At 49.3% G+C, this 25,929-nt stretch overlaps 11 protein-coding genes across 11 annotated transcripts; 7 read left to right on the top strand and 4 right to left on the bottom strand.

The window, feature by feature from the left end:
* Positions 1-653: 653 nt before the first annotated feature.
* Positions 654-2,842, bottom strand: N7481_012807 (putative serine-rich protein; the record flags this gene model as incomplete). Its single annotated transcript, XM_057272026.1, has 2 exons — positions 654-692; positions 752-2,842. The coding sequence occupies 2 exons, from the start codon at positions 2,840-2,842 to the stop codon at positions 654-656; spliced, it is 2,130 nt and encodes a 709-aa protein (XP_057116214.1).
* A 1,546-nt stretch (positions 2,843-4,388) lies between these two features.
* N7481_012806 (CAAX prenyl protease RCE1) lies at positions 4,389-5,703 on the top strand (the record flags this gene model as incomplete). Its single annotated transcript, XM_057272025.1, has 4 exons — positions 4,389-4,443; positions 4,526-4,566; positions 4,677-5,057; positions 5,152-5,703. 4 exons carry the CDS (start codon positions 4,389-4,391, stop codon positions 5,701-5,703), a joined length of 1,029 nt encoding a protein of 342 aa, XP_057116213.1.
* A 2,184-nt stretch (positions 5,704-7,887) lies between these two features.
* On the top strand, positions 7,888-9,318 carry N7481_012805 (uncharacterized protein; the record flags this gene model as incomplete). The annotated part of the gene is made up of 4 exons (XM_057272024.1): positions 7,888-8,080; positions 8,144-8,205; positions 8,378-8,714; positions 8,909-9,318. 4 exons carry the CDS (start codon positions 7,888-7,890, stop codon positions 9,316-9,318), a joined length of 1,002 nt encoding a protein of 333 aa, XP_057116212.1.
* A 124-nt stretch (positions 9,319-9,442) lies between these two features.
* On the bottom strand, positions 9,443-12,526 carry N7481_012804 (leucine--tRNA ligase NAM2; the record flags this gene model as incomplete). The annotated part of the gene is made up of 4 exons (XM_057272023.1): positions 9,443-10,499; positions 10,556-11,751; positions 11,805-11,945; positions 12,017-12,526. The coding sequence occupies 4 exons, from the start codon at positions 12,524-12,526 to the stop codon at positions 9,443-9,445; spliced, it is 2,904 nt and encodes a 967-aa protein (XP_057116211.1).
* A 357-nt stretch (positions 12,527-12,883) lies between these two features.
* N7481_012803 (sucrase/ferredoxin-like domain-containing protein) lies at positions 12,884-13,838 on the bottom strand (the record flags this gene model as incomplete). Its single annotated transcript, XM_057272022.1, has 2 exons — positions 12,884-13,576; positions 13,644-13,838. The coding sequence occupies 2 exons, from the start codon at positions 13,836-13,838 to the stop codon at positions 12,884-12,886; spliced, it is 888 nt and encodes a 295-aa protein (XP_057116210.1).
* A 786-nt stretch (positions 13,839-14,624) lies between these two features.
* Positions 14,625-14,930, top strand: N7481_012802 (uncharacterized protein; the record flags this gene model as incomplete). Its single annotated transcript, XM_057272021.1, has 1 exon — positions 14,625-14,930. The coding sequence occupies one exon, from the start codon at positions 14,625-14,627 to the stop codon at positions 14,928-14,930; it is 306 nt and encodes a 101-aa protein (XP_057116209.1).
* A 39-nt stretch (positions 14,931-14,969) lies between these two features.
* On the top strand, positions 14,970-15,564 carry N7481_012801 (uncharacterized protein; the record flags this gene model as incomplete). Its single annotated transcript, XM_057272020.1, has 2 exons — positions 14,970-15,068; positions 15,133-15,564. 2 exons carry the CDS (start codon positions 14,970-14,972, stop codon positions 15,562-15,564), a joined length of 531 nt encoding a protein of 176 aa, XP_057116208.1.
* Positions 15,565-16,057: 493 nt separating this feature from the next.
* On the top strand, positions 16,058-17,893 carry N7481_012800 (uncharacterized protein; the record flags this gene model as incomplete). The annotated part of the gene is made up of 1 exon (XM_057272019.1): positions 16,058-17,893. The coding sequence occupies one exon, from the start codon at positions 16,058-16,060 to the stop codon at positions 17,891-17,893; it is 1,836 nt and encodes a 611-aa protein (XP_057116207.1).
* Positions 17,894-20,410: 2,517 nt separating this feature from the next.
* On the top strand, positions 20,411-21,794 carry fdh (formate dehydrogenase (NAD+) FDH1; the record flags this gene model as incomplete). The annotated part of the gene is made up of 3 exons (XM_057272018.1): positions 20,411-20,593; positions 20,662-20,837; positions 20,909-21,794. 3 exons carry the CDS (start codon positions 20,411-20,413, stop codon positions 21,792-21,794), a joined length of 1,245 nt encoding a protein of 414 aa, XP_057116206.1.
* Positions 21,795-23,289: 1,495 nt separating this feature from the next.
* N7481_012798 (uncharacterized protein) lies at positions 23,290-23,571 on the top strand (the record flags this gene model as incomplete). Its single annotated transcript, XM_057272017.1, has 2 exons — positions 23,290-23,314; positions 23,399-23,571. 2 exons carry the CDS (start codon positions 23,290-23,292, stop codon positions 23,569-23,571), a joined length of 198 nt encoding a protein of 65 aa, XP_057116205.1.
* Positions 23,572-24,808: 1,237 nt separating this feature from the next.
* N7481_012797 (uncharacterized protein) lies at positions 24,809-25,367 on the bottom strand (the record flags this gene model as incomplete). Its single annotated transcript, XM_057272016.1, has 2 exons — positions 24,809-25,231; positions 25,341-25,367. 2 exons carry the CDS (start codon positions 25,365-25,367, stop codon positions 24,809-24,811), a joined length of 450 nt encoding a protein of 149 aa, XP_057116204.1.
* Positions 25,368-25,929: the final 562 nt, after the last annotated feature.

Below are 25,929 nucleotides of genomic sequence, written 5' to 3'. Positions count from 1 at the left end.
GACGCGGCAATTCTAAGCAAAAATGTATAGATTGAATATCTGGTACAGTTGGTTGAAGAGAAAGGTACATGACGAAAGGGCAGGTATATCGAACATGAAAAAATCCAGATAAAGTGCAAAGAGTATATCGTATATCCGAATACAGATGGGCGATGCCATCGAGAAGAGAAAGAAAAGCCCTTGGGAAGGGAGGGAATTACTTAGGGTGTCACCAAAGCAAGCATTCGAGCATGAAAGAAAAGAAATGGGGGGAATATTATGTATGGTGCGTATAGTCGTTTCATGTGAGTCGTTTCAAAATGTTCAGCGAAGAGAAGGGGGAATAAATAAGTCATGCATCGAGGGAAAGATTCCTCGAGCAAAGTGAGAAAGGTAACAAGAGTGAGGCATCAGCCGAATGACTGAATCATGTGACTGAATCACGAAGCGAAAAATGAGATCAAAGCCGTATAGGTGGTTTGGGGTAAACAATTCCGAGAGTGGGTTCATCCAATGAAAAAGGGAAAAAAGGGAAAACTGTCGAAGTCAATGAAGGCGTGGAGTGGTAAGAAATTTTGCCCGAGTCGCAGGAGGGGTATGATGGAAGAGAAAGTCGTGAGAGATGGTGAGGAGAAAAAAGCAGCAGCAGCAATACTCCAGTGAGATTGAACGTATTAGAATCCAGTCGTGGTGCCAATGACAGCCAGTGTGATCTAAAATTATGTTAGAATTGTTTGCATTCAAAACCATGCACGCACTCAGTCGAACTTACAATTATGACGATGATAACGACACCGAGCGAGATCATCCAGCGATTGAGATTGCGCCACCACCGAGCATTGTTGTACCGCCGTCTTTGGAGATTCCACAGCTGCGATTCCAATGCCATTTCGACATCGTCATCGGACTCTGTCATTTCAGCACCCAGCTTAGGCATAGCTGGCAGAGGCAGGAAGGAAGCGATAATCCAAGCGAGAGGGAATATGAAACCCAAGCAGAAAGAGTAGACCTGGATGTTCCTTCGCCCAAACACGGGCTCGGTCGTTGAATCCATTGACGGTGCAGTCCATGCACTAGCCGAGTGCTGAATCGTTCGTCGGTCGGTGAATAGGTGCGGAGACCAGCTGTGTCGTAGTCGGCGGGGTGGTCCGTGAAGTTCACTTCCTTCACCTTCGGGGTCCGCGACCCAGTGAGCACGTGGGTCGCGGGGGTCACTTTCAATACGTCGCTGAGCGAAGCGAACACGCTCAGGCGAGCGAGGCCGTTCAGGGGAACGCGGTCGTGGGATATTGAGCGGCGTGGGCATCAAGTTGAAAACGCTAGAGTTGCTGGTTCCAGGGCGTGCAGAGGATGGTCGGCTGGCGTGCTTGATTGACAAGGACGGGTGAAGGCCCATTGGATCCGCGCGGTAGTAAATCTTAGCCCAGGTCGGAAGGATGTGAAAAACAGTGCTTGAGCTTGTGCCTGGACGAATGGCGCTTCGCATGCTGTTGCTGCGCTTGGATCCGGACGAGAGACTCTGCGGGAAACCATTGCGAGTTGGGAGATTTGACAAGCTGTCCAAGCGCTCTTCCTCGTGTGAGTTTTTGACAAGCCAGACAGTTGATTGTGATGATTTGGTTTTGAGAGCAGCAATTGGGGGAAGAGCTGGCTCTGAATCATCGCTCACAACTTCTTCTTCGACCTCCTCGTCCGCGGGAATTGCGTTGGCGACTTCTTCATCGGACCATACAGAAGATACTCTCGACAAGTGTGGGTTCCAGCGACCTGATGCTGGGCCAGGTGTAAAGTCGCGTTCGGAAGAAGTCGATGTATCAGCCCGCGAACTCGAGGACGGAGCACGGATCCGCGGGAATTGAACAGGGATGCCACTTTCAATGGCAGCTGCAATGTCAGACACTGAGCGCTGGCTACGTGATGAAGTTGAAGTTGTAGATCGTGATCGGCTGCTGGAATTGTGCCTTGAGACGGAGCGGAATGAACGAACAGGTCGAAGAGGCGGGCTGGAATGGAAAGATGGCGAACCACGAGAACTCAATTGCTCTGAGGAGCCCGCCGCGTAGGTCCACGGCGCGGCGACACCGGCATGACGCACAGCAGTTCCCCGGGAATTCCAGGAGGACAAGGAATTTGAGCGAGGGTCTGAGTCATTGAAAGGGATATTCGGAGGCAAGAAATTCATGCTTGAGTTGTCCAGTGTCACGAAATTGGGACTCGAGGGAGCACCAATGGGCTCAACGTTTGGACTCGAATAGCCAATCTGGGTTGAATCGTCATCATCATCTCTCGTAGACTTGGGTGAAGTAGGCGGCTCAGATACCACCGCTTTGATTGTCGGGGTAGCTGTTGGCAACACGATCAGGTCGTCATCGGAGAACTCCGCCTCAGAACCATCAGAGCCGTGATGCAAAGTCTTTGGCGACTGAATTTCCGGGAGAGATGATTTGCTGGAAAGGGGATCTTCATCCCACATCTGCGGCGGCGACATGCCTGTGTCTGCTGTAGAAGACACATCCCAGATCTCACCGACCGACTGTTCTCGAACGCTGCTCGCAGCTCCATGGCTAATCGCTGGCGAGGGCCAGGCTGCGGCGGATGGTCCGGCAGTGGCAGCATCTGTATAATTGAATCCGATGTCTGCAATATACTTCTGCTGCCCTTTACCGGGAATGGGCAACAGGATCTGCTCTGGCTTTGTTGGAAATGGAGTGGCGGTATACATGTCGACATCCTCTTGATCCTGATCTTGAACCAGGCGCAGGGACCGTGTGGGGGATCTCTCATTGTTGTGGGCAGAGCTTCGCTCTTCCAATGCCCGCCGCCGCCGAGGCGGAGGCGAGCGCGACTGGGTGTGTGAAGGCATAGTTGTCGAACCAGGATTAGAGCATGGTCCGAGGGACCAACGGGGCGTGAAAAGACTAATAACCAGAAGAATATCTCCAACGTGGAGTATAAACAAAGAATGACGTTAACCGAAAAGGGAACTGTTGTTGTTTTCCTATATTGGATTGATGTAAGGAATGCCTCGCCCTGGGGGTCGTTGATCGATATCGATAAGTGAATGGTTCTATATGGCCGAATTCTTGGTGTAAAAAAGAGCGTAAAGACGTCAAAAAGGTCGTCAGAGGGCAATCAGAAGGTCGTTTCAGACGTTGCAGGCCATTAAAAAAGAGCGACAAGGAACGAAAAGGGTCATTAGTTTCAAAAAAGAAGGACGGGGAACAGAACGACTGGAAAACAACACCGCACACAAAAACATGAGACACAAAACGAACCAAGGGGGGGCCAGGAATTTTGTTGCCCAGCGGCGGTGAAGCGCCGACGAGCAAGGCAGGGCCCAGCAGAGTCCAGCGCCTATCACAGAAGATCCAGACCCCCCAGGGGTATGCAGCCATGCACGGCCCTAGAGCGCCGTTGACCTCGCGGGGCCCAGTGACGATTGGTGGAGACGCGCCCGTGAGAACGGATTTTCGGGTGCGTTGCCTGACAGAGTTACGCTGATGCACACGCTGCAGTGGTCATTTCTGTCTCCTCTCGTTTATGTGTTCCGTACTCCGTAGACCTGGCTGGGAGGGGCCAGAGGGGGGGGAAGTATTCGTCCAGCGAGCGTGAGCCTTCACATCATGCACTACTGTACATATATGGTGTACGCTCTCTGCTGACGATCACAGCAATGGCGAACCAAATCCTGACAGGAACCTTCACTCTCAGCCCAGCCCCAGCCCCGGGTGGAGTCAATGCGTTGTCAAGGATTCTAGCGCAATTTCTGGGCGAATCTCTCATTCTCTCTCTCTCGCCCTCGCTGACTCTTGAACAATATTGAGATCCCCTGGCAGCCCACCTGGGACGGTTGCTCGTGAGGTCGGAGAATTTCTTGTCCACGATTCACTCCCCTCGCATTGACTCATATTAAAATGAAGATTGACAGGGACAGCAGGGGGAGGTGCATATGATGCCTCACTTGCGGGCCACGAGTTGGAAAGGACGCTCGGTCCACCAGTTCGGGATGGAAGGTTGGTCTGGTTCGAAGGATAATTATAGCCAGTGGTCAAAGATTGAATATGGAGAATACAGATGTCTGTCATTGCTGGTGATATCAAACTGGTGATTGTTGATGTTGATGTTGATGTTGTTGATATTCTTTGTCCTACATACTGTACGGTACACTTCCCGTAGTGGGCCAAACCGTGGTTCCAGACTGGGTTTGTGTATTACCAAACACTGCCACACTTCTCCCGCGTATATCTGTGTATTGGTACCTGTGTATGGTCACACTCTTTCACAACCCCAACAAAGCAAAAAGACGGGCCGTGGCCAAGTTGAGAGAGTTGCTGCCTTTGAACTTCGAAGTCCAGGCCGATATCACTCTTTCTTGACGCCGCACTCCTTCGTCGTGATTCCATCCCACTATGGCCCCCGTTGGGATACTCGCACGTCTGAAGAGCCTGTATTCTAAAGGTCAGGGTGAGTGAAAAATATCCTGAACTCCCGAGATCGCTCCCCCCCAGGGACAAACTTCGGACACATCAGCTAACCCGCCCGTTAGATGAGCCTTCACTGTCTGTACACACCGTCGTCGTCTTCTCAGTAAGATTTGCCCCCATCCCCCCCTTCTTCGGGTGTTTAATTAGAATCGAACTCAAAAAAGAATACTTTTTTGATCATTCGCCTTCCTTTCCTAACTCATCAAACTCCAGGTCGCCCTTACATTGCTCTATGTCTTGCCTTTCTATCTGTCGCACGCCACGCGGCCATCGCCAACTCTGAGTCGAGATGCGCCCTCTGTGATTCGCGCTCGCATCCGCGCGGTGACAGGCTCCTGCGTCGCCAGTTCTCTCATTGTACTATGGCTTATTGTCGAGGAGGGTAATTCCTCGCTCGGCGCTGCGTTGAGCATGCTCGGCTGGTGGCCCATCGACCTGGCGGATATCCTCCGAAGCCTATCTCTAACAGCTATTCTATTCTTGGGCCCTCTCTTTGAAAGGGGTATTGCCGAAGGCGAATGGCGGTCTTGGTTCCGTCGCAGTAAAATATCCGAGAGCCTGAGCGGCTGGATCGGCTGGAGAAATTATGTCGCCGTAAGTTTGAGTGCCCTTGGTTCTCTACCATGGTTCCCGGGCCCGCGATATACGCTTCATATTTCGATATGATAACTAACCGCTCTATGTACAGGGCCCCGTCACTGAGGAGGTCATGTTTCGGTCGGCCATTATCCCACTGCATCTTCTAGCGCATATATCACCTGGAAGAGTGGTGTTTATTGCGCCTTTGTACTTTGGCATTGCGCATGTCCACCATTTTTACGAGTTTAGACTTACTCATCCCGATACGTCGGTTTTGGCTTCTCTGCTACGCTCGCTCTTCCAGTTCGGCTATACCACCATCTTCGGCTGGTATGCGACATTCATCTACCTCCGCACTGGATCCTTGATTGCGGTCATTCTGGTCCACAGTTTCTGCAACTGGTGCGGATTGCCTCGGCTCTGGGGCCGCGTTGAAGCTGGAGAATCATTTGGGGTACCCATCAATACCCGTGGCAAGGAGGACTCGGATGGGAATTACGTGGCCGAAGACGATGATGGCCAGCTAGGTATTGGTTGGACGATTGCGTACTATCTGCTTCTTGTTCTTGGGGCGGTTTCTTTTGCACGGTGTCTTTGGCCTTTGACTGAGTCTTACTATGGCCTGGTGTCATTTACTGAGTCGAGGGCTGGCACAAAATGATTTCCATAGTGAAGATGTCAAATTTCTTCTTTCCTGTACCTATGCATGATTAACATTTCGTCGGAATTGGATCAGACGAAGTCGATTGGTTTTTGGCAGCCGGCCATCTATAGGTGTGGCTGAGATGATTGCACAGGATACATGCCTTATTGTCTTAGGCTTTTAATGATATAAATTCAGATTGTGTATTCAATACTAGTATTCTTTGGGTTCTTAACAAAGACTGCTACCAGGTGGATTGGCACGTAATTACCTCAGTGGTCAGTCGTTGCGTTGATCGCACTCAAGTTCAAGTTCCAAGTTGTGAATATAGTGAGAATCCGAACGTCGACCGATTATATAACGAGAGCAGTACCATCGTCCACCTGGAACAATATATACATCGGCACTGGCAGTCAACCTTGGTATTTACGGGCAAAGCACAACTCAACCTTGGAATACTTTCAAGGGGCCAGTTCTATCTTAAATCCGAAATTAACTAAATTCACATATAAATTTCAGCTTTCTATGAATCCTACCTACTTGACTATGATCAATCACTACTAGGTATTTTGTAATAACCTTGAAATAGAGCACCGGAGAAAACTTGAACCATCCCTAGATAGCGCCTCGCCGCCCCCTCAATATCCCAATACCCACACCTGAGCACCAAGCACCCACCATCCGATCTGCCTCACTAAAGAAAAGATCAGAGAGCTCAAATATCTAAACGACCGCTTCCAATAAAAACAACCTCTTTCGAAATTTGCCGGTCGCTCCAAAATCACCCAAACCTTCCAAGGTTTGTTCACACTGAGACACATTCCAGCTGCCCTTGCAGCCCTTGCAGCCCCAGCCCCTTCAAAGCCAACAAAAAAAGGTAAGACAAGTATGCCCGTCCAGATCAATAGTGGCAGATTTCTTGCCATGAACTCGGGAACTAGCAGCTTTTATTCTGCTGGGCTCGTGATATAAGTGATATAAGACCTGACTTGATTGCGCCGTCGCCCGGGTACCCGTACCTGTTCCACAATAGACTATCCACCCCTTTTCACACACCTTGCGAGAAGCGTCCGCCTGGGCACTGCCCTTCAGTGAAAGTCACAAGTTTCTATTCTAGATCAAGTTCAATCTTTGAGCCGAGAAATTCTAGACATGATTTTCCATCCTGCCCCTCAGGTAGAGGACGGGTGACAACAGGATTGGCGTCCCTCTTCCTAAAGCATTTCCACCTATAGAACAAGATGTGATATTTCTTCAATATAATCCGGAGGTACAGGACGACCCGCCCCGTCGCTCTATTCTATTCCAGAGCGACCGTTATCAGGACGTGGTCACTCGTACTGCTCGCTGATCCAGCCCATCAAACTGGAAATAGAAGCCCCTCATCAAATGTTACATATGACAGCAAACTGCATATTCGGACACAATACCCCACTTCATGGGCTAATCAGAGACCGAGTTTCCATAAATACCATGCATCTTTTGGCTTCGTGAGGATAGGCATCGGACGGGAAATTCTGCAGCGAAATGCAGCTACGTTGCTTCGTGCAATGGAGGCGAATCGCTTTAATATACCTGACACTAATGGGGCATTGGGGAAACATGATTTAGTTTGACTGCAGCTGTCGTGTATATTTGGCATATCTCTGCCGACTTGTACGATTGGGGAAGTCTCGTAGTATTCTAAATTTTCTAAAAATATTTCGTTGTTCGACGTGATGATAATTGTCTTCGTCTTCGCTTTTGGACTTTGTGGTTTGGTTTATGCCTGCCTTGCCTCAGGGCGACGAGCAAGAATCTGCCACCTGGTTAGTCTCGATTCTAGAGAGTAACCTTGTTATTTATTCGAATCAACTAATCATGACATTGCCTTAGGTCCTCCAACCATCCCCATCTTAGGAAACCTACATCAGCTTCCCACGACCGGAATCTTTCTCAAGTAGGATAGTCTTTCTTCCTCTAACACAAGGACCCTTTTATGTCTGCCGTTTATATTTATCTAATAATATTCTCAGACTCACAGAATGGGCCCAGCGATACGGAGGGATATACTCCATAAAAATAGGCTCCGGGACCTCAATCGTCCTCACAGACCGTCAACTCGTCCGCGAACTCATCGACAAAAGAAGTTCAAGATACAGTCAACGCCCTTCATCTTATGTATCCGATAACCTAATAACTCAGGGCGAACACATGCTCGTAATGCAATATGGGCCGTTATGGCGCGTTTTCCGCAAACTCGTTCACCAGAATTTCATGGAAGCTGTCGTGGAGAAGAATTATGTTCCGGTACAGAATGCCGAAGCTGTACAGATGCTCTATGATCTCTGTCAGCGGCCGGATCAACATATGCTTCATCCGAAGAAATTTAGTAATAGTGTTGCTATGAGCATAAGTAAGTCTAAAATCGACTGTCCCTTGACTTGAACTTGGTTTGTTAAATTAAATGCCATTTCAGTTTTCGGCATGCGGACGCCCACTTTGGATACGCCGAATATGACTCGTTTGTATCACATTATGGTAAGTTCAAATTCGTTGTCAAGTAAAGTAATCAAAACATAATCCATTCTCACATTGACTGGGAGTCTAGGACGACTGGGTCCAAGTAATGGAACCCGGCGCCACACCACCCGTCAACATATTTCCTATCTTCCACTGACTACCGCACCGCCTATACAAAAACTGGAAAAAGACTGCAAAAAGACTCGGATCAAACATGAACTCCTTATACAGCAGCCTACTAAACGAAGTCCGAACGCGCCGTGAAAACCCCAAATATCCCCGCAACACCGTGATGGACTCGGTACTGGACCAGAATGAGAAACTCGGTCTGACGGGTCATCAGATTTATTTTTTCTGCGGAGTTTTGAATGAGGGCGCTTCCGATACTACCGCGACGGCTATTCAGTCATTTATTCACGCTATGAGTAAATTGCCGGTTATTCTTCGTAAAGCGCAGATGGAGGTTGATGGTGTTGTTGGTGAGGATCGGCTCGGACGCCGGTTTGGGAGGATTATGTGCGTCTGCCGTATGTGGCGATGACGATTAAAGAGGCTATGCGTTGGAGGCCGGTTGTTCCGCTTGCTTTTCCACATGCTGCTACGGAAGGTATGTGCCAAATTCAAGTTCTCTTCAAATTTATGTGACAGTTGCAAAGATACTAGTAGCTAGTATATACATTGAAAGCCGCAGGCCAAGACTGATTTTTGTCCGGTTTATTAGATGATTGGGTCGATGGCTACTTTATCCCCAAGGGCTCAACGGTCATAATTAACGTCTGGGGTCTTCATCGCGATCATTACGGTTATGGATCAGGACGTCGGATTTGTCCCGGAATGCACCTTGCAGAGCGCAATATGTTCCTGGCGATTGTGAAGCTCATATGGGCCTTTGATTTCGGGCCTGATATAGATGAGAAGACTGGTTTGCCTGTTGATGTAGATGTTGACCCGCAGACTGGATATAAGGAGGGGCTGGTACTCGGTGCGAGATCGTTTGCTTGTCGGATATCGATGAGATCAGATGCGAGGAGAGATACGATTGTGCGAAAATTCGAGAAGGTGAGCGCGGATGTTTTTTCAAAGTATGACTTTAAATGGATTTGGGTTTTTGGTATCGTATTTGATTTCTAAGTTGATCAATGGGATGATGGGTTCAAGTTGTTTAATGTATTTTATGTCTAGTGTACATGTCTATTTAAGAATGTTAAAATACAGAATATGGAGAGTATAAGTTCGTTTCTGAGCCAAGCCCTGATCAGAATACAACGTTCACGAGCTTACCACCTTTCACAACAATCACCCGTCGTCTCTTCTCCCAGTCGTTCTTTTCTTTCAGCCAAAATTTGCCTTCTGTGGTGTCCAGAACATGGCTTATTATCCAGTCCTGTTCTTCCGGCGTGGGTCCGGATTTATTTCCCTGGGAGGTGGGTGCGGTGGACGGCATCCGTGGGATATTGACAGCGCATCGCATCTTTCCATTGATCTGGATAGCCACAGTCTGACCACCACGGGCAGAAAGAGCGTCGGCCTGATCAGAAGATAGGAGAGGGGTTGGCCAAGACGAGGCATGGATGGATGGAACAACGGCGGTAGGACTGTTCCCTTGGACTAGATACTTGTGCAGGACTTCCCAAGATTCAGATGTTAATGCTGGAGCAATGGGCGAAAGAAGGCGGAGGAGAGAGGAGATAGAAAGGTAGAGGACAAGAGGCGAGGATGGAGGAGCCGAGACGAGAGCATTGGTCAATTTTGTCAGATCTGAAACGACAGTGTTGAGACCATAAGGGTTGTTCTCGATGCATGATGTGATAGAAGTGATGGTCTTATGAGTGGCCAGGATTGCATCTGCATCGGAATCGCTGAGCGCCTCCAATGAAGGGGGAAGAGAAGCTGCGTGGCTATTTGAAGCATCCAGGTCAGAGGCGGAAATCGTAAAGCTCGCGTTGTTCAGTGTTTCTTGAGCATCAATGACAAGTTTCCACAGACGACCGAACCAGCGTTCGATACCAACGATCTTAGCTTCGTCCCACTCTAGCACTTCACTAACCGGGGCAGCAAATAAAATTTGCGCACGAGTAGCGTCGGCTCCATACTTGGTTGTGCAATCAGTCGGGTCAACACCGTTATGTTTGCTTTTGGACATCTTCTCAAAGGAGATGTTGGGGGTAATTTGGGTTCCCTTGATCAGGGGCTTTTCCGGGTCGGAGATATCCACTTCGGACGGATGCAAGAATCGACCCGTTGATGGTTCAATGAAAGTCTTTCCATGAACCATACCCTGGAAGGAAGAGTCTTGAACGGTTCCGCAGGCGCTGCCAGACCCTTGTCATGGGAAATAGCAGGGAATTGATCTGACTGTGCGAGGAACTTATAGATGAAGCGGGCATAAAGCAGGTGCAAAATGGCGTGCTCCACGCCTCCAATATAAAAGTCCACAGGACGAGCGACAGATGGCGAGAATGGAGCATCCTTGTTTCTGGGATCCAAAAAGCGTAGGTAGTACCACGATGAATCTACAAAGGTATCCATGGTATCTGTATCACGCTTCGCTGGCCCTCCGCAGCTGGGACAATTGGTGTGGAGGAATTCTTCGGATGACTCCAAAGGATTTCCCTTCTTGCCCTTCAGCCAGTCACCTTCGATCTTGGGCAATTTAACAGGCAGGTCTTTCAAAGGAACGGGGACGGGGCCACAGTCGCCACAGTGAATGATTGGAATGGGGGCACCCCAGTACCGTTGCCGACTGATTAACCAATCCCGCAGCCGCCAGTTCTCCATGAACTCGGCTTGTCCCACCTTCTCGAGGTCAGTAACAATCTGCTTTGTAGCCTCTTTAGATGACAGGCTTTGATATTTCCCGCATAGTGAAGAAAGGAAGCCCTCTTGGGTAAAAGCAGTCGCGTCGCGAGCGGGGATGACCGATTCGATAGAGCCACCATCCTGAGATTTCGGAGGATCCGAGTTGATGACAATGGGAATCGACTCAGGATTCATGTTCTCCTTGAAAAATGACATGTCCCTGGCATCATGGCCAGGAACAGCCATCACCGCACCTTCGCCATAATCACTAAGCACATACGGTGCTGCGAAAATCGGCAGCTTCCTCTGCAGATGAGGGCTTTCTTTGTCGATTTTTAAAAGAGGGTGCGACGCCTCGGCGCTTTTGAGAACATAACCAGCCTTCGAATCAGGTGGAAGTAAGGCCGCCTCATCCAAGAATTTTCGAAGAGACGGGTCCTTTTCAGCTGCCTCCAACACGATGGGGTGGTTTAATGATAGAGCAAGATATTCAACTCCATATAGTGTGTCAGGGCGCGTCGTGAAAACGCCAACATTGACTTCTTTGTCTCCGTTGATAGTAACTGGAAATTTCACTTTGGCTCCTTGGGACTTCCCTAGCCAGTTTCGCTGCATAGATAGCACTCTCTCGGGCCAGCCCCCAGAAAGCGAGTCTAGGTCCTTCAAGAGCTCTTCCTTAAATTGAGTGATCCGGAAGAACCACTGCTTAAGGTTCAACTTTTCGACCTTAGCTCCAGAGCGCCACGAAAATCCATTGGCATCCACCTAGGGCGAAGTCAACATGCATAGTCCACCACAAGTTATTATTCGTCACCCACCTGTTCATTGGCCAACACTGTTTTGTCAACCGGGTCATAGTTGACAAGAGCCTCAGACTGATATGCAAGGCCCTTCTCATATAGCATCAAGAATATCCGTTGCGTTTGCGCGTAGAATTCGGGGGAACAAGTTGCCAGCTCCTAAACATAATGAGTGAGTCAGTCAATGCACACCATGAAGTTGGGCGTGAATTCATCTCTATCCCACGCACCCTGTCCCAATTAAAAGAAGTCGAGATCCCCCGCAACTGCTCCTTCATCTTGGCCATATTTTGCTCCGTCCATTCCGCCGGATCAATGCCTCGCTCAATCGCCGCATTTTCCGCCGGAAGCCCAAATGCATCCCACCCCATTGGATGCAACACGTCATGTCCACGCATTTTGTAGAATCGCGACAACACATCTGAAATCGTATATACTCGAACATGGCCCATGTGCAGAGTGCCGGAGGGGTAGGGGAACATCGAAAGGACATAGGTCTGCGGCTTCGGCTCGGTACTTTTCTCTGTCGCGAGCTGGGCTAAAGTCGCGTCGGATTGCCATTTTGCCTGCCATTTTTTGTCGAGGGCCGGGAGGTCTAGTCTTCGAGGGGTAGAGGAGGTTGTCGTCGCAAGACGAGTGAAGGTATTGGACGCGAGAGGGAATCGGAGTAGGTGGAGGCGCGCGCAGCTCCGGGCGTGCGCTGCCAGGGGTGTCAATCGGATACGTGAGAGTGTCTGCATGACGAATATATCGTCATGTCCGCACGACCGTGACTGTAGGGGGATTATCGAACAGTAGCGGTATGGACCACTTGTTGTTGGAGAGATTGTCTGATCTTCAACTTCAAAACTTCCCCGGAGCCCGGGCAGCATTAGGCCCGATTAGGACTAGCGTGATCCATGGATATTCGAATAGAATTGAGTTGGAGAATAGAGATACTTTCTTTTCTTTGCTCATTCATGGTACTAGTAGTACTAGTACATTTTAATTAATTTGATCATTATTTGGCATTATTTATATTCATTTCTATCCACACATCGTATCTATGAATATATACACCATGCTATATACACTAAGTCTATCTTATTTATCATCGTCTACATTCGCAATATATCTCCGTTGCGATCAATCCCTCCACGAAAATGGTCCGCGATGACCTTGCCCCCAAGGATAGTCTCTTCCACTAATCCTTGCACATGCTTAGGCTCGATTCGGCCGTACCAAATACCCTTACCCGCCAGCGGGTGAGGCTCGGCAGAAGTTCCCACCGTCATCTTGGGCGGGATGTAGATGATGACATTACCAGCATACTTGTGCCCACCAACATGGCTAATTAAACCAATATTTGCATGATTGGGTCCATCAATAGTAGTACCATCGCCACCCACAGACTTGTATCCTTGCGTTTGAAGCACGCGCTGGAATTCGCTTTCCAGAGCGGGCCCCATGACACCACAGCGCATGTCTCGACCCCCATGCCCACAGATCAGGATTGTAGGCGAGTGATTGATATCAATTATACCGTCGAAGTTAGACGAAAGTTCGGGGGCCCGGGTCATGTCTGTTCTTTTGGCTTCTGGGAGCGAAGAGTGCATGTCGTGTAGGCGTTCGGGGAGAAGGAAGGCGCGAACAAACGAGGTCAGATCGGCGGCTCCATCAGACGCAGTTCTGGCATCGACTGGTATGGAGGGTATGTATTTGAAGCTGGGGAAAAGAAGTGCGGAGGCGGTAGAAGGGCTGTTTGTAGCAGGAACGATAGAGGAAGTAGAGACGAGGACATTGTTGAAAGGCTGGAACGACAAAATGGCATACGGTCAGAATACAGATCATGTGTAATGGTGCAGTAGGGCCACAAACATCAAGATATGGGCCACCTCGGCTTAGCAAACGCTTAAGCCCTCGTATAAGGCCACCCCAGCTTTTGTTTTCTCCGTCGTTTTCAATGCGGCTTGTCCAGTCTCTTTGGTCGGTGCATATCACTAGTTGCTGCGCATAGGCTGCCATTGTCCCGTTCAAGGCTTGTTCGTGATCAATTGGTAATCCCTCGGGCATGGCTGGCGTGGGCGGGCAGTTGCAGGTCGGCTCGGGACAAGACTTTGTAACGGGGAAAGGAGGGGGGGATTTCGAGGCGTGCACGAAGACGACCTGCGCGACATGGCGTGGTTGACAGGGGTCTAGCAAATCTGGAACTGTGATGTAGTTGTACGCTCCAGTTGCGCATGAACGACTGCGCGAGCACTGTTGACAACGGTCTCATCGGACAGGACCTGGAAGATATGTGCAAGAAAATCGGGTATAGATAGGTCCGACAAGAGGTTTATTTAGAGGTCTGAGGGGAATTGCAAAGAGTGCGAAAAGAAAGCGACAGAGCAGGGAGAAATAATGGTAAACTTGGGGAAGTTCAAGACAGTCCCAGCATCTCCGAAATCTCGGAGCGGAGATTAGCGGGATTATCAATCGCCACATATCATTCGCAGCGGGTGTGGCTCCTCCACTGCCAGACAGGCACAATCCACAATCCACAATCCACCCTGGTGGCAATAAAAATATTATAAAAAAGAAGAAGAATGAATATGGCGCCACCCGGATTCGAACCGGGGCCACCTCGGAATTGGAAATTGCTACTGTCCACTATAGGACAGTAATCGACCACAACGAGGCATCTTAACCAGCTTGACTATAGCACCTTATTTGATGAAGACTGTCACCAATTAGTGCCACATAAGGGTGGACCACCCAATCCTCCCCGCCCGCTATCTTCCCAGGCGGGGCTGTGGCTTCGTCCTTGTCAACAGTTCAGTTCTCCAATTTCTCTGGACAAATAAATCAACCCCCATTATGCCAGGATTCGATCAGGTTGCCTCGAACAAAGCCTTAGCCATTCCAGGGATCGTGGAAATCATTCTCTTACACTTGGACATACGCACAGTTCTCACAAAGGCCCAGAGGACATGTCGAACTTGGAACAATGTAATCCAGGAGTTTCCCTCCATTCAAAAACATTTATTCTTTGAGCCGACTGAGGAGATTGACGGCGAAAAGATCCCCAATCCACTCCTGGCTGAGGTCTTCCCTTCTTTTTTCCCTCTGGATCTGAAAAAGTTCTCCGCCCAGTCCCTGGACATTGTCCGCAACCCGCGTTAGGCTGAAGCTTATATCCGAGAAGAAGCAAGTTGGCGACGAATGCTTGTCCAAAAACCACCCGCCAATGGTCTGGCACTACTTCAGATGCACTATAGACATGTGGATGATTCATTCGATGACCCCGGCTATAAAGTTCTGGTTCGTCCGAAGCCCTTTGTAGAATTACATCACTCGCGCTTACATTCCTGGTAACGCTAACTAGAAGCGCCCGGAAAAATCAAATATGAACGAGCAGGAGCCCGATTCAACTAATCAAGGAAATGGCCTAAGAATGGAGACATTTTTCGAGTTGATGGTACTTGACGAGCGTGTTCAATTCGATCCCGGTGTTACTGTGGTGGTTCGTTGGGGTCGAGAAGCCCAAAAATCGATCTGGGTATACGGGCCTGGTATTCCAATTGAACATTCTTTTGGCCGCCGAATGATGACTTTTGACATTGTGGTTACCTTGACCAATTATTTCCATGGGAATTACTGCAAAGATACGCGTCGCATAACCAATGAGGAGGAAAGGTACCAAGCCGCTCAGATCTTCGGCTACTACAAAACTTTCAACCCGAGGGTGAAGCCAAGAGCAACGAAGCAAGTTGTGCATGTTGAGCTTGAACAATATCAATCGATGTACGATCTGTAGTCAATTATACTAGTACTATTCAAGTTGTCTTAAGCATACTATGGGTAGTAGTAGACAGTGGGGCAGGGATATGGTTGATACCCCATCAAATATATATTCCAAAAGGGTTCAGGTGCCAGTGACTAACACTACTACCTAGGTAGGTAGTTAGGTAGGTATTGGTAGTACTGTGCGCAACAACACACCTGATTTATATTCTGATCAGGTTTACTTGCCGCCACTTTCATAAATTACTAGTAATAAAGCAAGCTATATACTGAGTAAATGAAATATTGAATCCACTCGGACTTAATACTGCGCAGTCTCGGCATTAAATTGAGATTCGTGGTGCCAAGACATGATGACTCAGTGTGATCGCCACCGGTCATGGCCACGCCTTCAGCAAGATCGAACGGTCTACTAACCTGATGGATGCACGATAATCTATTACGTCTATCGAACATCGATGGAAAATCCTCACAGAGGTAGCGGGGCACCTTATGACAGCGTCCCGATGTCCTCGTCTTTGAACGCCGGCAATTCCGAGCCCGATCTTGAAGACGTTGACTTCTCACTGTTCTTGAATCTGGATAGCCCACAGACCGACCGATGTGCACATGGTGATTTAATCAGATCCGAATCCCCATATGTGGCTCTAGACCAGGGGACACATCTGTCCAATGCCGAGGCATCAGTCAACGTAGACCATTGGTGTCCGAATGGGCTTACGGAGAGTTGGCCTTGCCAAGACATCTTTCAGTATGAGGCCCACCCCAACGGAGACAGCTCGGGGCAACAAACGGCTGCTTCCTCGCTTTTCGCCTTTTCAGAAAGATCTTCAGTTGCAGACGAAGTCTCGTCGGACAACGATCCCTCTGCCGAACTTCCTAATAAGGCCAAGAAAAGTAGACGCCTTCCTTTGGACGCCGTAAGGGTCCTACGATCCTGGTTCTATGAAAATCAAGGCTACCCATATCCCACCGACCTGGAACGAGAAGAACTGGAACGACAGACTGGGCTGAATAAAAGCCAGATCTTCAATTGGTTCGTGAACGCGAGGCGCCGTAAAATACCCAAAAAGAATGTTACGCGCGATATCAACTCCATGGACCACAAATTACTCTCTCCATTTGAACGATGGCAGCACTCACCACCCGAAAACGAACCAGCTGCAGCAACCGATATTCTACGAGCAGCGGAAAATACGCCGTTTTCCCACCTTGCTGGTGATAACATGCCGTCCAGCAACTTCGATGGCTGGTCAAGTAGCAGCGCGACCAGTTCATTTCAATTTGGAGCATCTTCGATAAGCAGTGATAATCGAAGTCACTCATCTGCTTCTGCGCGATCTTCTCAACTATCGAGTGGCCCCTATCAAAGACCACCCACTCCACTCCCGAAGATGGGATTTAGTCGCCCCCGCCGGAAAGCCAGACGTTTCGCTAATCGCTTGGCCCAGTCAACGGCGCTTGAACGTCGCGCCTACCAGTGTACTTTCTGCGCAGACTCGTTTCGGAGCAAATACGACTGGCAGCGGCATGAGAAGGCACTCCATCTCTCGATCGAGCGGTGGAACTGCGCGCCCGCAGGCGGTATAGTTGAGATTAATGGGCTGGACATCTGTGTCTTTTGCCGTGGGTTTAGTGAGGATGCTGGTCATCTCGAAACGCACGACTACCTCGCATGTCGAGAAAAACTGCCCGAACACCGCTCTTTTTCGCGAAAAGACCACCTGGTACAGCATCTCCGCCTGGTGCACGGCGTACCCTATCATCCGTTGATGGACGAATGGCGAGTATCGACTGCTACACTTCTTTCGCGGTGCGGATTCTGCGACTCGAGATTCACAAGTTGGAAAGAAAGAGTCGAGCATGTGGCTGAGCACTTCAAGAATAACGCAGACATGTCTCAGTGGGTGGGCGATTGGGGCTTTGAGCCGCATATTCAGTGCCTGGTGGAGAATGCAATGCCGCCTTATCTGCTTGGTCTGGAGCGCCGTACAATGGATCCCTGGAAAGCGTCTGTAATGGAACAGGAACATCTTGAAAATAGGTATTCTTCGGGTGATAATAAGGCCCCGGAAGCCTTGGACCGTTATTTCAGTGTCCGCCAGGATCTAATCACCTACCTCCAGGGCCAGATTGCAGCGGGTAATGATCCTTCGGATCAGATGATGCAAGACCATGCTCGTATGTTTGCGTATGGGAATGATGATCCTTTTAACCAGACATATGCAGATCAACCGGGATTCCTGGTGACTCTCAGGCGTGACGTTGCGAGTGGTTTAACGTTAGGAAATCAAATTAATGAAGAGGACGAAAGGGACAGGCCGGCTGTTCTTGAATTTTGATATGCCTATATAGAACATAGCTCGAATTCCACAATATATATATACATATAGTTGGGTCGAGAACAATTGAACAGCACCGTGCTTTTGACATTTCAACCCCCCCTCCCGCTGTACTGGTAGAAATCGCTCGCCGGCTCGGTCGGTCGCAATGACATCGAGAATCTTTCAACTGCCCCTATCAAGTAATAGGCCCACCGAGGAACCCTCTAGACGTGCCCTTGTAGCCTCATAAATGTACCATTCGTTGTTTCTACCGTGTGTCAACTTGTGGGGTACCCTAGGATACCCCGCCGACCGTCGAGGGAGTTGTCAGGGGATCCGCCCGAGGAGGGGTTTGCATCTCCAAGCATGTGGCTATCCAATAGAATGTAACGGGCTTAGCGATCTGAGGCCTCCCATCTCTTAAACGGGATTCTCGCAGACACTGGAAGTAAATCGAGCATCGAGGTATTCGTCTCGTGGAGGGGGACGCGGGGCAGGCGCCTAGGACGTGGTGCTCGCAAATATTGTGAGTGCACGAGTTCTAGTACAAGGGGTGGTCAATGTGTAGGCTCTCGAGTTAATGGAAAGTGATTTCACTTGTTCCACTCAGAGCTTTGAGGTGATTGTTAGTGTGGCTCTCCACCAGAACAAGGTTTGTACGTCGCCATCCGACGGTGCTTAGCGATGGTCGATCGCGAGCTAAGATTTCCAAAATATTGGAGTTTTCTTCTCCGGTGAGATGAAAGGCGCAATCGCATGGTTGAACCCTTGGGCCTCTGGTTGATCTTCCGTGCTTGCCGTTGCTGGCCATTGTCGTCGCGGACCACGGTGTAATGTCAGTATTGTGAACATGAATGGAAGCCAGTAACACTGTCGATTGTAGTCGAAGGCACTGAATGCTTCAAAAGCATGTAAAGTATGGGCTCCTTCTATTTCGAGCTCTGGCTGGCATTGTGTAGGTGCATCGTGTCCAGTTGTGAGTTGTGAGTTGTGAATGTCAATGTAAATCTCAATGTCAATTCAACTCTGCAACACAACTTGATCACGCGCGAAATTCACAGAGGAGAATGGAATGGAATGTTGGCTGGGGACGAGAAAATGATCTCCTCACGGTTCCGTCTGAAAGTAGTATTCCATCCCGGCAACGGACTCCGTATCTCCAGCAAGTAATTAGGTGCTTCAGTGGATCCGTGAGGGTCTTTTCTCCAACTCCAACAACCTCCTCACCCGAAAAGAAAACAAGGTGGGCGCAGTAGAGAGAGCGGGTCCCGTGAAGTTGGAGAAGAAGGAGAAGGGCGAAGGCCGAAAGTCGGCAGAAGAACGGAGATCGATCGGGAGGTCCCCCGCGGTGAAATTCAGGGGCCGGAATCACGGCATCTTTAGTATCTCCAGCTGTCCGGAGGAGAGTTTCAATTGCCGCTGGTTGACCCCATTTTAGTCTCTCCGCGGCGCGTGGAATCATGCTTCTTTTTTTTTAAAATAAAATAATATAATAAAATTTTAGGTCAACTGGTTGCGTGTCAGTTACCCCTCAGCGGGGTAGCTGACATAATGAGGGGTAAATGCGACGAATGGAGTAAGGTTGCTTTACGAGTTAATGCGGTGTTGGATGGGCTGACTGCGGGATGCGCAGCGGTACATGTCGGTCCACCGTGAAAGAGACTATTGTGGTCGATCACGCGATAGTATGTAACACCAAGGAGGCTTGTTGTACATTGTAGATCACCTATCTACAGCTAGAGCCCCAAAAATGAGCTACCCCGCATGTACCATGTACCATGTACTATGGCCGCAAGACCAACTATCAATGGAGTTACTACTGTACAACATCGAATCTTACTGTAGCTACATAGAACATGAAGATGTATACAAGCTACAGATGGGGACCTTACTAGTGGCTCAGGCTGGCTGGTGGAGCCCAGAACAATCGAAATGGCCTAGGAAAACACGAACCACAAAGTCTCCTCCCCCTCCTGTCCCTCGTGCGGAGAGATGAGCTTTGGCCGTGAGTGGCTCGTTTCCCAATCCACCGGTCCCCCGACCGACAGCCCCGTCCCGTTTGCGTTGGAACTGGGATCTGAGGGGAGTACAGCGTGTTTTGGGTTCGGCTCCATCCACACACACTGTCTCGTTTCCAGTGGTGGTGTTGGCCTAAGGAGGGGCTCGCAGAGAGGGGCCTTCCGTCTATATAACAGGCTTGCCTAGCCGGTCATCCAACTCTTTTTTTTCTCTCTCTCATCATCTCAACCTCTTTACTTCCACTTTCCACCTCACTTTAAGGTATGCCAAACCCAAATCGATCTATCTTCCCCCCCCCCGCCCTTTACCATAGCCTATTGTATGGCCTGCATGGTTCTCCACTCTCCCCGCTCCTGGCATTAGCCGCCTCGTTCTCCAACGCCGTTTTAGGCGATTGACTTTATCGACCACCGGCTTTCCCGGGGGTCGCTATTATGTATAAAAGGCATTCGCTGACCTTCTCTAGCTTCGTGCTTTCACTATCTTCTACTCTTTCATCCTAAAACATCATTCACAATGGTATTTATCCGTTCCCTTTCCCACCTTCGACGGCCTGCCGCCCAATTTATATCTGGCTCTCTTAAGCCAGCTCCCATTGGGTCCTTCGCCAGGACTCCAGTGGCTGGTGCTTTTTCCAATGCCCGTACGCTAACCGCATCTGCCAATCTTCAGGGCAAGGTTCTTCTGGTTCTCTACGACGTAAGTGATTCTTGTCGACAAATCTCGAATTGATTCTACAATGTTCCGGATGACTGACTGTATCACAGGGTGGTGAGCACTCCAAGCAGCAGCCTGGTCTTCTCGGTACCACCGAGAATGAGCTTGGTATCCGCAAGTGGCTCGAGGATGCCGGTCACACTCTGGTGACCACCTCCGACAAGGAGGGCGAGGGCTCCACCTTCGACAAGGAGCTTGTCGATGCTGAGGTTATCATCACCACTCCGTTCGTCAACCCTTCCCCAATCAACAATCATACCATACCATGGATATCAGCTAACATGTCCGATCCCTCAGCTTCCACCCTGGATACCTCACTGCCGAGCGCCTCGCCAAGGCCAAGAACCTCAAGCTGGCTGTCACCGCTGGTATTGGTTCCGACCACGTCGACCTGAACGCCGCCAACAAGACCAACGGCGGTATCACCGTCGCCGAGGTCACCGGCTCCAACGTCGTCTCTGTCGCCGAGCACGTCGTCATGACCATCCTTCTCCTGGTCCGCAACTTCGTTCCCGCCCACGAGCAGATCAAGCGCGGTGACTGGGATGTTGCTGCCGTTGCCAAGAACGAGTTCGACCTCGAGGGCAAGGTCGTCGGTACCGTCGCCGTCGGCCGTATCGGTGAGCGTGTCCTGCGCCGCCTTAAGCCATTCGACTGCAAGGAGCTCCTGTACTACGACTACCAGCCCCTGTCCGCCGAGGCGGAGAAGGAGATCGGCTGCCGTCGCGTCGAGAACCTCGAGGAGATGCTCGCCCAGTGTGACGTTGTCACCATCAACTGCCCCCTGCACGAGAAGACCCGCGGTCTGTTCAACAAGGACCTCATCTCTAAGATGAAGCCCGGTGCTTGGCTCGTCAACACCGCCCGTGGCGCCATCGTCGTCAAGGAGGACGTTGCCGACGCTCTCAAGTCTGGCCACCTCCGCGGATACGGTGGTGATGTCTGGTTCCCCCAGCCCGCTCCCAAGGATCACCCTCTCCGCTACGCCGAGCACCCCTGGGGCGGTGGTAACGCCATGGTCCCGCACATGTCCGGTACCTCCATTGACGCCCAGATCCGCTACGCCCAGGGCACCAAGAACATCCTGGACAGCTACTTCTCTGGTCGCGAGGACTACCGCCCTGAGGACTTGATTGTCCACAAGGGTGACTATGCTACCAAGGCCTACGGTCAGCGCAAGTAAATCTGAACTAAAAAAGTTTTGCGACCTAACACCAGACTGGCCGGTTTTATGATTTTCCTTTTATGATTGTTCATATTTCATGTATTCATGATCCCTATTATTTTAGCGGTTAAAATATCACATTTTCAAACTAAATTTATTGTGCTATGGTCGAGTGGTGATTGAAGGATACGACAGCTGCATTATCAGAGTGAATTTATTTTCCTATGTGTATGATCTGGGATCGGGTTCATTGCATCATATCAGATGGGCGGCGGCACTCCGACCACACCTTTTTGCTTCTCTGACATACTTGCATCAGACTTCTGCTCACTCCACAGAGCAGACAATTTTCTGTAATCGGGTAGTCTGTAAGATTTAGCCTGTCTCGATGGATTCAACCAAAACCTCAAAGATCTTTCATAAACCTCGCAACAATATCAAACCCCCAAAGCCCAATATACCGCACAACCTTCGCCGCCCAAAGAAATCGATCCCAATCCCTGACAAGTTGACTGAATACTCGCGTTGCCTGCGCTGCTGGAAATATGCAGTGGGACGAAGGCCATGAGTTCATGCCTTCTTGTAGGCAGTAGGGGAGACAGCGGACTGCTTTGCTGATGTAGACTTCGGAAAGTTGAGAGGCCACGTGTTGCGGGGAGTGACCGTCACGTAAGAGTTTTGGTATGTCGTCAGTAGGCTCTGTTAGAGTATAAGTCTGGTAGATAAGTGGGTATATAAGAGATAGTGAAGCCCAAATGTAAATGTACAAGTTGGCTTCGCCGACTGAATGGAATTGGTAGGCGGGACCGAATAGGTCATCTGTTGCAGGAATTCCTGTTTTGATTTCTCCACGGTTATACGTGGGGGGGTTCTTCGGAGGTGCCACTTGCACTGATCTTTGAGTAGAATATCTGATTATCAAGTTGCGAAATGGGGCCCGGATGTGACAAAAGAAGAATTTGAAAATCAGAGGTTAGCGTATGAACTGGTGGATAGCCGCAAAGTTCGTATCCCACGCGTCTATGAATTCTTCTGTGATGAGCGAGGTTGGGGTTATATTTTGATGGAGTTCATAAATGGAAAGGTCATTGATCCACTGGAGGACGTTGATTCTATACAGCGGGTTGCGAGCGTGCTAAATTATTTCTCAACACTGCGGTATAGCGTTCCTGGATCCCTTTATGGGGGTGCTTGTCGCGGCCTTCTTTCCCCTGAAACTGATAACTTGGTTTTCGATACTCTTGACAGAATGGAAGAGTGGTTTAATAGCCGACTTTTCGCTCAAAATCCCAAATTAGCTCTACGAGGCAATGAAATCGTAATTTTTCATCTGGACATAGCACCCCGGAACATCTTGTGGCAGGAAGATGGGTCTTTGTGTCTTCTAGATTGGGCTTCTGCTAGTTTTTACCCAAGACTATTTGAGTTTTGCATTCAGTGGATTCTTGACGGAAAAGAGGGCAGCTTCATTTCCTTCTTTTGAAATCGATGAACCCCCCCTTTTGACCAAGAGATGGCCCAGAAAGAGCTTATGATGTGTGCTTGGAGAAATATCCAAAAATATCCGTTATAAGTGAGCCAGATACCGGCTATTTATTCCACTATACTTATTTGCTTCCAAGTCGGAATAAATCATCAACATCACACCCAGTGTTATCAGAATATTCGGCAAGTGCTAAACCAGAGCCTGCTCATCCAATGCCAGAATATCCACCAGATTGACGTGAACAAGCCCAGCATGAATACTCTACACCGTCAAGATCTGCTTATGTTGCTTCTTGAAGTTCGGCTGTAGAAAGTAACAACCACACGAACTTGGTTCTCAATCGTGTTGTCCGCTATTTAAGCGCATTTTTTTTCTCCGCGTGTGTCATCTAAATCTACATAGTACCGAGGTCGTTGCAGACAGCTAATTGTGAATGGCAATACATTTTTGAATGGACATCTCCCTTTCTTTCATAGCTACCCTCGCAAAAAATATTCAAACTGCGTTTTTGATCGACACTTTGTACTGGAAAGCACTCGCGCCTCTCCGCCAACTAGTCTCAGAATGGCGTTACAGAAAAGGCGGAAACTTAAGCAGCCATTCGTGTTGTGCCGGGCGAGCCGCTGGAAGATTCCTGTTCTTAGAATAGTATCCATGAATAGCGCTAGCGTGAATATCACAGCACCCGTCCCAGCATACAAAAAAAACGTAACTTACAGTGGCACTGCAAAATTCTGCCTTACTATTGTGGTGTGAAGTAAGTCGCGAAGATAGCTGAATTGACGGCGCCGCCCAGAGCGGTATGCAGATGGTGCACCAGGTCATTCTAGAGCAAGGGAAGGTTGTAGGAGAGAGCCAGGGGCAGCAGAGAATAAGAGATACTAGATGCTAAAATCACTGTTAAAGGGGCACCAACTTTATTGCTAGAGAGTGACTCAGAGTACTGGGTAGGTGTAAATTGGAGGAGTACTGGAAAGGAAGGTGATCAAGTGACAGCTTACTTTCTAAAGTACAGGTAGAAAGGCGGCTGTTTCCGACAACAAACGAGACTATTTTCGGCGTCTATTTCACAGGTCTAACATATTTTAGTCGTAATTGCTTCTTCGTAACGCAGGGGCTCTGTATCTACCAACTGATCGAAGTGGGGCACACTGTCGATCTATCAATGGATTGACAGGTCCAGAACAAAGACCACATTTTGAGTGGATCCCATAGTTTTCGTTGGTATTCTGACAGGTTCAATATCGATCGATCGATCGTAGATGTCGATCAAAACTTTGGATTTCATTGTCAAAATGAACTCTCATTCCTTGGGGTTGACGGTAAATTGTTATACTTGCCTCTATGTATCCAATTCCATACTACGAAATGTGAAACCAAGTATAATGCACTAGAAGTGTTTGGACAAGAACCAATCTATAGTCAAATAATTCAACCAATCTCGAATATGCAGATTCGCTGTAGACATGAAGAGAGAGAAAAAAAAAATCACCGCCCAGGAAATAAAATATGAACAGGAACTGGAAGAATGAATAGCGCAGAGCAATCAATGTTGGCCATGTGCGCCTCTCCTCCCACCATGCTCCTCTTCATCACTATCATCCATGAAACCTTCTTCTAATTCTCGATTGAGGCGACTTGTCGAGTCACCCGATATCCCGCGCCGTTGTTCTAAAGCCTCCCGGCGAACGGAATCCATAGTCATCCCGGTCATGAGTTCCCCTTCCTCCTCATCTATACTGATATTGTCGTGGTCGTCAAGGTGCGTCCCTCGCCTCCACGAGGATGGGAGAAAAAGGCGCATGGCTGTATCGGCTATGCGATCGCGCAGCGACAGAGTATGGGCCGAAATAGCGTGCAGGGGAAGGTACTGGGAATAGCGCTGTTGGTAACGTCGGAGGAATGGGATGATCAGGAATGAGAAAAGGAGGTAGACTGTCAATGCGATTGATGCTGGAATAAGGATTGTCTGAGGAAATTCATCGTTAGATCATTGGTCTTCAACAATCCGGGGGCCCTTTTTTGAGCGATGATGACGAGGCTGTGACACGAAGGAGGAGCGAGGGAGACAAGCGAACCTTTGCAAAGCCCATAGAGGATCCCATTTTGAAAGTCGATCCTCTAGGATGCCAAGTAGCTGAAGTAAGACAGGAAAATCAAGGCTTTGGGCGACTGATTAGGAGTTGCAGTTGTTTTGTTTACCGTCCTGGTATCGGGCCGGGGAGTAGAGCGGCGTCGGGATCGGCAATATGCATTGAGTCAGGTGTAAGTTATCCTCCAGTGTAGAAGTTGAGAACCGTCTGATTCAAATAAACTGCAACATCTCCAGCAGAACAACGATGTTCTACTTTGTTCTCACAGAGAGTTGTGTTTCAATGTTCAACTTTCCCCGATCCCCACAGGGAAGCCTGGGAGATATCATGACTAAGCACGGATTAACTGTCGACCGGATATTTAGGGGGTTATCAGGCACGCCCGTGCTTTGATCGACCCTGGCGTCAGGAAATCACTGGGACTTGCATATTGCAACCCTCTCCGGTTTCATATTTCTGGATTTGATTTTCCTTTGTGTGGTAGGCAACCGATAGGCCCCCTCCCGTCATTGACCCCTCTGATTCAGGGTCACTGCGTCAGTCACAACCGAACCGGGTATACTAAACTAGCCAG

This window comes from Penicillium waksmanii (assembly GCF_028829765.1).
Source record: "Penicillium waksmanii strain IBT 27052 chromosome Unknown utg000010l:1.0-3698451.0:1.0-3701458.0, whole genome shotgun sequence".
NCBI classification, from domain to species: domain Eukaryota; kingdom Fungi; phylum Ascomycota; class Eurotiomycetes; order Eurotiales; family Aspergillaceae; genus Penicillium; species Penicillium waksmanii.
This window is presented reverse-complemented; position numbering and strand designations above follow the sequence as displayed.